Source organism: Marmota flaviventris, chromosome 5 (genome assembly GCF_047511675.1).
Source record: "Marmota flaviventris isolate mMarFla1 chromosome 5, mMarFla1.hap1, whole genome shotgun sequence".
Lineage (NCBI taxonomy): Eukaryota > Metazoa > Chordata > Mammalia > Rodentia > Sciuridae > Marmota > Marmota flaviventris.
Window position 1 is genome coordinate 20,737,474 of NC_092502.1, and position 11,276 is coordinate 20,748,749.

General features: G+C 50.4%; 1 protein-coding gene across 1 annotated transcript; it reads right to left on the reverse strand.

Moving 5' to 3' along the window:
* Window positions 1-4,889: 4,889 nt before the first annotated feature.
* Window positions 4,890-11,269, reverse strand: Fabp6 (fatty acid binding protein 6). The gene is made up of 4 exons (XM_027938563.2): window positions 11,178-11,269; window positions 9,022-9,197; window positions 6,824-6,913; window positions 4,890-4,943 (listed from the first exon to the last, which is right to left on the reverse strand). The coding sequence occupies exons 1-4, from the start codon at window positions 11,242-11,244 to the stop codon at window positions 4,890-4,892; spliced, it is 387 nt and encodes a 128-aa protein (XP_027794364.1). The 5' UTR covers window positions 11,245-11,269.
* Between the last annotated feature and the right edge of the window lie 7 nt (window positions 11,270-11,276).

The window sequence follows — 11,276 nt, forward strand, 5'->3', positions numbered from 1 at the left end:
GCATCACAAAAAGAAAAGAAAAAAATCACCATCAACTTAATGACAGTGCTTAAGATGCCATGGATTCTATTCAGGAGTGTTTAAAAATGTCAAACTCTGTAGGTAGAACCATGGAAGACACATCCACTGACATAGAGGATATCAGATTCCTGCCTTTCCCTGAAGGGCTCTCTCTGGGGCCTGTCCTGCTCTCCGCCACCGGGTTCCAGCAAGAGAACCACCCTGAGAACTGGTGTTGCCAAGCAAATGTGCCTTTGGTTGGGGTGGGGAGGCATGCAGAGGTGTGTGGAAGTCCCAGGAAGGGTGCTTGGGGACCATGTCTGTTGGCAGGTGGAGTTGTGAGCTGATCTCCTCTCTGTGTACAAGGCCCAGTGAAGCAGGAGGCTCTGGGTTTGGGAAGATTAGAGACAAGGCTCCATTTACCAAGAGCATCTGCCTCACTGTGGGCAAATCCCTCCCTCTTTGGGCTTCGGTTCCCCACCTGTTTCCATGGAGATGGTTGAGTTGATGGCTGAGTTTGAACTCAGGGGGAAGATGGGCTGCAGAGTCCCTGGCCCCTGCCTTCAGCTGGAGGGATTTCTCCCACACACGTGTGTTCCATTCAATATTTGGTCAATTCCCATGCTGGGGGTGGGTGGCTAGGAAAGGTTTTTTTTTTTTTTTTTTTTTTTAGTAACAGCGACGGCCTTAAAGGCCCTCCCAAGGGCTGACATCTGGCTGAATCCAGAGGTTTTCAAACCTGAGCAAGCTGAAGAATGAATGACCTGGAGACTTCTCTAAGAGGGGTGGCGTCCTGGAATCTGCATTTTTAACCATCTTCCTGGTGACTTGAGTACAGCATTTCCTTGAAGAAGGAAAGAAGGGTTAAACGTGCAGGACACAGATTCCATGCTCACAGGAAGAGGGCAAGGAAACGACATCCCAACCCGATCTCAGCCATCTGAGCTCTCAGCCTCGGCTTTATCTTGCACTTAACATTTCTTCCTTCTCTTAAGTATTTCTTTCACTGAGCTGTGTGAAGGGTTGGGAGACTCAGGCTCCTTTTCCAATGAGAACTTGCTTCTATCCAGGTTAACATTTGCAAGTGCCCAGATTAGGGGTAGGGCCAGGCTTCCAGTGCCTCTCACCCTTGAGAGTTTTTCAGGCCATCTCTTCAAAACTGTTTCCTCTCTGGTCTGCTCTTCTCCCTTCATCCTTGTGGGACTGGCTCCTTACCTTCATAGCAGTGATTCTCAGCTAGAGTCACTGCTGTGACCCAGGGAACATTTGGCAGTGTCTAGAGATATGATATATTCAATTGCAAGAGGAAATGGTCTTGGCATCCAGGGGGCAGAGATCAGGGGTGCTACTTAACATAATTATATGCACAGGACAAAGAAATGATCTGGCCCGGCACAGCGGCACACTTTTGTCACCCCAGCGGCCTGGGAGGCTGAAACAGGAAGATCACAAGTTCAAAGCCAGCCTCAGCAAAAGTGAAGCACTAAACAACTTAGTGAGATCCTGTATCCAAATAAAATACAAAGTAGTGCTGGGGATGTGGCTCGGTGAGTGAGTACCCCTGAGTTCAATCCCAAGCCCCATGCCCCCCCAAAAAAGAAATGATCTGGCTGCCCCTGGTGTGATGGTACACACCTGTAATCCCAGCCACTTGGAAGGCTGAGGCAGAAGGTTCATAAATTTGAGTCCTGCATGGGCAACTTAGTGAGATCTCTCTCCAAATAAAAGTTTAAAGGGCTGTGGGTGTAGCTTAGGGGCATGGAGACATTATTTGCTAAAGGAGAGCCGCAGTGAATAAGGGAGTCAGTTCAAGCTCCTGCAATCTGAATCGGCCTTGCCACCCCACAGGGCCTGGTGCAAGGGTTTGGAATGAGAGAGAAGACCCACAGTGGCCCAGCGGCCCACCCTCTGTGGGAGCTCCCCATGCACTGGAGGAGCTTGACTGGAGGAAGTTGGTGCCCTGGCAGAGTGGGAGTGATGACCTCCAAGAGTCAGGGTGAAGGTCATGAGGAGCCTGGGGTTAAGGGCGCCTGCGTTAAGGTGTGGGGGATGGGGCCTCCCGCTGCATCTTGAACGGAGCTGGAAACACACTGCTAGCTTTTTGGAAGCCGGTGGTATACCTATTAACCTCTATCTGTGTAACTCCCCTGTGACCCAGGAGGGGACGGTTATATTAACCCATTTTACACACAGGAAAGATAAGGCTCAGCAATGCCCAGGACCTGCCCACGTGGCTTACACGTTGGTGGAGGCACTCCCAATCCTTTAGTCTCACTGCCTTGGCACTGATGTTAGAGACAGGGGAGGTGAGGGCGGCGGGGGCGCATACCGAATCCATTAGGTAAATTACAGCTGTTCCCCCACCTACAGCGGCGGAGCCTGAAGCTCAGAGAAGTGGATGAACTTCCCCAAGGTGACACCGGTACCATGTGACAGAAGAGGTATTCGAGTCCTGGCAATGTGACTGAGTCAAAGCTCCTAACTAACCACTCATCTCTTCTGGCTCCCAGGAGGCCAGTGAAGTGGATTTGCTTTCCTCCAGCTCACTTTCCGCCACTTACCCCAGAAACTAGCCTCCATCAGGGAGAGAAGCCCAGTCCATTACTCTCAGTGCTCCGCCCCCTTTGCTGTGTGACCTTGGGTGAATTTCTTCCCTTCTCTGAGCCTTGGTTTTCCATATCGGAAATACACAGTTACAACTGAGATCCTGCTGTCCCAGGTTCTGCACTTCTGAGATTATGTGGCAACATGGGCTTAAGAGGTCCTTCCCTGCCAATAATTTGAATTTGTCCTTGAATAAATTATGGATATGAAATCTCTCTCTCCTTCCCTCCCCTCCTGCCTCTTCCTCTTCCTCTTTCCTGCCCTTCCTCCTTTCCTCTCCTCTCTCCTTCACTCAATTTTCAGTCTAATTATGGGTAACTCTGTGTTATTTAGAGACTTATTATCCAAGCTCATTATGAGTAATTATTCAGTCTGGAGGGGAAACAGCAACACTGCTAGTTTAATTTAATGCTTACCTAGTTCACTTAATTAGCAGTAAGTCTTGGCAAAACGTTGGAATTCGTGGGGTCCTGGCTGGGTGGGTGGGTGAGAGAGGCTGTTCTTGGAAAGACAAACAAGGTCTCAGGGTAGCCTGTGGGAGGAGGCGAGGGGAGAGTAGCCAGTAGGCTGGGCCTAGTGTCCGTCCAGGCTGCCCTGAGAGTGAAGGGCTGCAGATTGCACGGGGCCAGAAGAAACTTAGGGGAGGAAGCACTTATTAAGCACCTGCTGTGTGCTAGGCAAAGCTTATTCTTTATTCCCCGAGTATAGAACTTGTACATTCAGGATAATTTAAGTCCTGCCTGCCTTTGAAAATTTGCAGTATGTTCTCTTTTCTGTGGGTGTGTTTGTGTGTGTGTGTGTATACATACTGGGGATTGAACCCACGGGTGCTTTACCACTAAGCTACATCCCCAGCCCTTTTTATTTTATTTTATTTTGAGACAGTACCTTTCTAAGACTTTCTAAAGTTACTTAGGGCCTCACTAAGTTGCTAAGGCTGTCTTGAACTTTCGATCCTCCTTCCTCAGCCTCCTGAGTCACTGGGATTACGAGCTTGTGCCACAGTGCCCAGCTTCCTTTTAGTAATCTTAGAGTAATTTTGACTGTTAAGGGAAAGGTTTTCCTGTGAATTCTACCATGTCTTTTACCTCTCTCACAAGGGAAGTGCCAAGCTCAGGGCTTTGGGCAGGTAACAAGATACACCTAGAAGTTCACATTGCTTGGCTGTGACTTTTACAAATAGTTTCACTCTACCTATGGAAAATGACATTGACTGTCCACATATGGAAGTGACCTAAAACTTTCCATGATAGTAAGAATAAGTGAACTGTCATACAGAAAAATATTGGGTGAAAAGAAGTCAGGTTGATACCCAGATGTGGCAGACACTGTCAAGGAGAAAGGAGATGAAAACAGGGCTGTTCGGTGCCCTGGGTTAGGGATCGTCAAGCTAGGGACAAGCGGGCCACCCTTCTCCACCCCTGTGCCCTGGCTAGCCTGGTTTCCCATCAGTCATAGGACATCTGCCAAACCTAAATGCTGCCCCAGAAGCCTCAACCCAAGGCTCCAGGGCCTGCCAAAGGATCAGAGTGGGCCTCCTGATCCCTTCTCCAGCCTCTCCTAGCTCCTCCCAGGGGCCCTGCCCCAGCCCAAGACCTCCAGTCCCTCCAGCCACTCCACAGCCCTTCGCCAGCTCCTGGACTGTCATTTCCTTTCAACCCCTCATGGTTCTCCTGAGGCCTAAGGAGATGACTCCACAGCCCAGACGGAACCCCTCCCCAGGATAAGCCCTGGTGCTTGCACCCCGGGGTCTGCCCTGCGTTGGAGATTGGGCACTTCCTGGAGGTGTATGTCTGCCCCCCTCACCCCGCACCCAGAGTGCTCAGATGCTTATCTTGTGACCCATCTGAAAGTCCCAGGTGACTTGTCTTTTTAAAGGAGCCTTTATGGTATGCACTTGTCATCCCAGCTATTTGGGAAACTGAGGCAGGAAGATTTGAGACCAACCTTAGCAACATAGCAAGACCCCATCTCTGTTTCCTGGAGAGGAGGACAGGGCGGGGGAGCCCAGAAGTATGTCACCATGGACTCTCTGTGGCTTCTCCCAGGGCAGGAGCATTGCAGTCCCCGTTCATGGCCCCCTCTGTCAGGCATGAAGAGGATTCCACTGGGGTCTCAAGGCCAATGCCTGGCCCATGCAATCATCCTTGGGGGCTTTCCCACCCCCACCCAGCCAGAGGCTGTCCCAAGACACCAGGAAACAAAGAGTTTCTGCAGTGAGCAGTATCTGCTCTCATTCAGTTTTATTGGTGGGTTTGTATCCTCCCGGAGCCCCGGACAATGGCTCAGGCCACCCTCTTGCTCACACGCTCATAAGTCACACCGCCGACGGTGGAGATCTGAAAGAAGCAGCCAGAACAGAAGGCGTCAGTGCAGTGACAGAGGCCGTCCACCATGGGGCACAACTGAAGGAAGACCGGCCTCCAGCGCCACCCTGAGTAGACAGGGCAGGCACCACTTGGCTGGGTCTTAGGTGCCCAATCTGTTGCAGGAATCACTGTGCAGGGTCAAGGTGGTGAACAGGTGTAAGGGGTGCTAAGCACTGGGTGCTAACCTGTCACCTGTGTTCACTTCCTCTCCCCGACCCAGGCAATTCCCCTGCAGGATTCCACTGACCCTCCCAGCAGCCCTGGGAGGTCGCCCTGTTGCATAGGGGAGGAAACTGCAGGCTCCGAGAGCTTGGGAGATGGTTTCTGTTCTTGGGCACAAGCTTGCCTCTGGCTCTCACGCCCTGTGCTCTCCCTGCGCACTTCAGGCTGAGGAGCTTTGCTTCTGGGAATCAGGACCCCCCCTGGCTGACATTTCATGTAAAAATGTACCAGAGCATTCACCAGATCCTCCAAGAGACCATTTTCACCCAACGGAAGAGGGATACTCACTTCCTTTTATACTTGTGTAACACTATACATCTATTCAGTTATTTTTTAAAAAGTAAAAATGAAGGGAGAGAGAAGACCTATTGGCCTGGAAAACAGCCTAGTCTAGACACTGGGGGATGGGATTCGCCTCTGCCACTATTAGCTGTGTGGCCTTGGGAAAGTCACCTGCTGTCTCTGAGGCTGCCTGGTAAAGCTTCTTTGTAAAACAGGAATAATGGAAGGCACTGAGCCTGTTAGGCACATTCGTCTTTATATTAATGTCCCCATCCCAATTCATAGTTAAGACCCCAGTCCCCAGTGTGAGGACATTTGAAGACTGGACCTTGAGGACGTAACTGGGTTACAAGGGTGGGGCCTCCTGATGGGAATACTGGCTTTCTAAGAAGAGACCAGAGACAACCTCTCTGTCTGCACTTGAGGAAAACAGGAAGAGTGCCCACACCAGCCCCTAAAAGTGCCGCTCCTTGACCTTAGACTCCCCAGCCTCCAAAATGGGGAAATTAAGCCCCTAAGCTAGGACAGGCAGTTCACTCCCTCCCTCCCCATCAGGCTCCAGAAGAGAGAGGTCGCAAAACAAGGGAAAGAGAGAAATGATCAGAAAGGGGCCGAGGAGAGGTAGGTGTCCAGCCCTGCCTCCCTCATCAGTGCCCTTCTGGAGAGTTCTTCCTAGACCTACGCTGGACGATTTCTCTTCCCTTTAACCTCATTTCTTCTCCTAGGGAAAACTCAGGGGACCAGGGAGAAGAGGCAGAGGGGAGGCCAGGGCCCCCCCAAGCAGCACTTCTGGCCAGGACTAGGCTTGGAGAGTGTGGGAGAGGCCAGTCCACGAAAATAGGTGGGGCAGACCTGCCAGCATTAAAAAAAATTTTTTTTCTAAGTAATTGCCAACATTTAACAGTGTGGAGAGACAAGTGCAAACTTCCAGCTTCTTTTGAAAAATCAGAAGATGTGGCAGGAAGGGCCTGAAGACCCCTGTGGGAAGGGAGTGAAATCGCAGCTGCCCCCGAGGGGCCCACCTGCACCACCTCCTTCATTTACATTCTGGGAAGGGTCCCGGGAGCCAGCCGATGTGTGCCCCTCACAAGTGGGGCTCTGGAGTCAGCTGTGCTCCCCTGGAATCCCAGCTTTCTCATCAAAGCTACATGCCTTCCTGCCGATCCCTTAGCTTCCCTGTGAAATGGAGATAAAAATCCCCCTCTGACAGAGGGTGTGTTTAGATCAAAGGAGAAATGTGCACCCTGCGCTAGGGAAGTTCCAGCTGCCCAGAGGCTGACCTTGAGGGGGGGCGGTGACTGGGGGTCTGATGAATCAGTCCCCGAATCCAAGGGTCTGATACTCACCTCCACCAGCTTGTCACCCACCACCTCCGAGGTGTGGTGATAGTTGGGGAAGTCCACCACCAGCTTACTGCCCTCCATCTGCACTGTAGCCTGGAAGGGAAACACGGAACCTGAGCCACAAGAACCCTCCAAGCAGCTCAGCTCAGCCCCTCCAGGGAGGAAGAGCCCCCAGCAGCCCAGCGATCCTCTCTAGGAGTTTGCCTGGACACAGTCAGCGGCAGACTTCCAAAGAGATGACCTTGAGCAAGTCCTTTAACCTCTCCGTGCCTCAGTTTACCCATCACTCAAGTGGAGCAAGTGACTCCCTACTCATAGGGTTGCTGGAAGGAATAAATGATAAAGAGGACTAGTGGGGGGAGCTCAGTGGTAGAGCATTGGCTTAGGCTGTGTAAGGCTCTAGATTCAGTTCCTAGCACCAAAAAATATTATTAAATAACAATCTATGCAAAGTACTTAGAACAGTGCCTGGTGCGCAGTATAGTTAAGTGTACAGAGTTAGTCATGGAGCAATATTATCCAAGGAATTTGATTATAGCATTGTAGTAATTAACAACCTAAATATCCAGCCAATTTTATCCACCAGTCAATACCTAAATACGTATCAATGGGGGAGTGGTTAAAGAAATTAGAGCTTTTCTGTACTCTAGGATAATGTGCTTTACTATGAAAAAGAATAAAAAGAATCAATACGCTAACTCACTGAGGTTCTCTCCCAGGAGAGGTTAAGTTTTTTTAAAAACCTAAATGGGTCTGGGACTAGAACTCAGTGATAGAGCCCCTGCTTAGCATGCACCAGGCCCTGGGCTCAACCCCCAGCAAGTTAAAAAAAATAAAAAATAGGGCTGAGGTTGTGGCTCAGCGGTAGAACACTCGCCTAGCATGTGCGAGGCCCCGGTTCAATCCTCAGCACCACATAAAAATAAATGATTAAATAAAGATATTGTGTTCAACTGCAGCTAAAAAGTAAACATTTTTTAAAAAATTAAAAATAAAAAATACAAGTGGCAGTACGTGAACATCACGGTGACTTACTCTCCACCTTGGCAGCCTGAGGAGCAGGGTACTCTCATGCTCATGTGGAAGTCTACCGAGAGGACCCAGAAGGGGCGGAAGGCCTAAGGGACCAGCCCTGGTAGGATGGGGACAGCCAGCCACCTTCCCTTCTCTGCTACCCATGATTGACTACAGCTTCAAACCTGGGCGAGAGGGACTCTGGGGAAGCCCTGCTCTAGACTAAGGGGCAGCATAATAAGGGACCACAGAGGGTCGAGCAGGGATTTGTCAAGATGTCCAGAACTCTGTCTGAACGAACCTCCTGGCTGAATGCTTTAGTGACCCGGCAGCTCCGTGTCCCACTGGGGACTCGTGTGCGCCTGCAGAAGCAGTGCCCTCTGCAGATAGCTTAACCATTGGCACACAGCACCGTTCAGGCCGCTGTCCTGTGGCCACTTACTGGACGCAGAGTCTTAGGTCCATCGTGTGGCCTCCCTGAGCCTCATTTCTTTGCCTCTAGAACAAGAATAAATTACTGACCTCCCAGCCCAGATTTCACTGTGTGTCAGGCACCCCGCAGGTGCTTCTGTGCATCATGGAGCTGACTCTTCTCCATGGCTCTTTGGGTCAAGGACCACACCTGGTGCCATGTCCTAGATGTCTGAGGCTCAGGGAAGTGAAAGGAATTATCCAAGGCCCACGGTCGCCCGTGAGAGATGCAGCTTCCAATCTTGCTGATGTGGACAACAGGGCCTGGGCTCCATATCTCTCTGCTACACTGAAAGGCAGCAGCTTCACAAAGCCGCCGTGCTCTCTGGAGCCACACCACCTAGGTGTCGAGGCCTACCCTTGCTGTGTGAACAGGGACAAGCTATTTAATCCCAGGACTCAGCTCCTGGGGAGAGCCATTGTAGCAACTTCAGAGGATTAACAAAGCTAAGAGGTATAAACCATTCAACCAGCTTCTAGGTTATGTTATATTAGGTGCTCAGGAAGTGTTAGCTGATTTTATGGTCACTATAGTGTCCATTATTGACATCGGACATTACACACCAGGAGTGTTAAATTCTCAGGTAATTGGAGCTCTTAATGCTGGTGGCCACACTGTAGAGAGACGTCTCAGTCCGAGGAACATGGAGGCCCCAACTGAGATGGAGAAAGCTGGAGGGTGGGGAAGCGGGGAAGGGTGGCCAGGGGCCTCTCACCTTGAACTTCTTGCCGCCCATGGTCTGTATCTCACTTTCCTTGCCAATGGTGAATTTGTTGGTCATGATGTGGCCCCCAGAGTAGGACTGGGCCCAGGTGAAGTCCTGCCCGTTCTGCTGAATCTCCGTGATGGTCTTGAAGTTGCGAGCCTTCTCGGTCACCTCGCTGGATTGACCTGGGCCGGGTGACAGAGAGAGGGATCACCTAAGAACTGCTGTTTGGAGCCCTGTGGTTTGGGGCTAGAAGAGCACAGTGACAGAACATGCCTTCAAGCCCGACTGTGCCAGGAGCCATGTGGCTGAGCCATGTGGCCACCTCTCTGTACCTACATGCTTTTATCCAGGCAGTGAGGATCATCAGACTGACCTAAAGCTGGGGATGTCACTCAGTGGTACAGGGCTTGCTTAGTGTGTGATCCCTAAAAAAATCCTTGAAAATTAAAAATAGGGCCTATCTCACAGGGCTGTGGCAAGCATTCAATGTCATTGTGTCTTTTAAAGCTCCTGGCACCCATCTGTTCTTCATCAAAAATAGCTGATCTTCTAACAGTAATTATAAACATAATAGAAAATTGCCAAGTTCACAAAGTTCTAGAATGAATGGGACCTTCAAGATTGTCTTCTAATTCTCTTTTTCCTGTTTTGTTTTTTTTTTTTTTTTTTTTTTTTACTGTTTTACCACTGAGCAACATCCATTAACCATTAACCTTTTCATTTCGTATTTTGAGACAGGGTCTCACTAAGTTGTTGAGTGTCACTGGAATGACAGGTGCGAGCCACGGAACCTGGCTTGTCCTTCTAGTTTACAGTTAAGAAAATGGAGACTTAGCCAGGTGCCGTGGCTCATGCCTGTAATCCCAGCAGCTTGGGAGGCTGATGTAGGAGGATTGCAAGTTCAAAGCTAGTCTCAGCAATTTAGCAAGGTCCTAGGCAACTCAGTGAGACCCTGTCTCTAAACAAAATACAAAAAAAGGGCTGGGGATGTGGCTCAGTGGGTAAGCACCTGCTGGGTTCAATCCCTAGTACCAAAGGAAAAAAAAATGGAGACTTAGGTATGGTGGCGCACACCCATCATCCCAGCAACTCGAGAAGCTGAGGCAGGAGGATTGCAAGTTTGAGGCCAGCCTGGGTAACTTAGCAAGACCCTGTCTCAAAATATAAATAAAAAGGACTGGTGATGTGACTCAGTGGTAGAGCACCCCTGGGTTCAATGCCCAGTGCTGGGGGGTGGGGTGGGGTGGGGAGGAAGGGGCTTTCCAGGATGGCAGAACAGAGTCTAGGCCTGAGTGGGCTCACTTGCAGCTCTACCCCCTGCAGCAGCCTGTGGTAGTCTAAACTGAGTCACTGGTCTCTCGAGCTGCCAGGACTCTCCAGAGGGTTCTGCCTCCACAGGCCTCAGGGAACAAGGGCCCTGCAGGCAAGAGGTGACCACCAAGAGGTAGTGCACAGGTCCCCCAAGCTGTTCACCAAGTCTGGGCTGGTACACTGCCTCAGACTTAGGTGGTGCCCCGAAACTTCCATGGGATTGTCCCTGGTTCCTCACATCAGATCATAAGTCAAGCCAGAAAGTATGAAACCCTGAATCTCTCTGCCCACCGCAGCACAGGTAGAGGCCTGTGTTTGTTGAATGACTGAGTGAAGGAGTGACTTATCCAACCTGGTCTCTCTACTAATCTCCCTTTGTCATCTCTCCTCAGGCAGGACATGACAGGGTCCTGGATGCTAAAGACCTTTTCCACTGACTTGGGCAAGTCATGCTGAGTGTCCCCATAGGTGACATTGACATTGGGATAGCTCTTGCACACAGCAGGTGTCCAATAAATGTTTAAATGAATAAACACCAAGTTTCTCATTCACCAACAAAGCCTCCAAAAAATTACTAACTATGTGACCTTAGACAAGTTACTCAACTTCTCTGTGTCTCAAGTTTTCCATCTGTAGAAATACCAATATTCTATAGTATTTTAAAGTTAAAGTTGTCTTATGGTTTCTGTTATCCTCAGAGACAGCACAGAGGAGTTGCTCTACAAATGTGTGAGGGAATGAGTAAGTGAATGGATGAAGTCCTGTCCCGCTCTACCCAGGATTCTGGTTCTGGGCCCAAGCTGGCTGCCTCGGGCCAGCCCCGGGGAAGGCGTACTCAGGAGGCCACTTACCCAGGCGCTTCATGAACTCGTCATAATTCTTCTCACTCTCCAACTCGAACTTGCCGCTGAAGGCCATGCTGCTGGGAGGGCTGAGGCCAGACAGGAGGA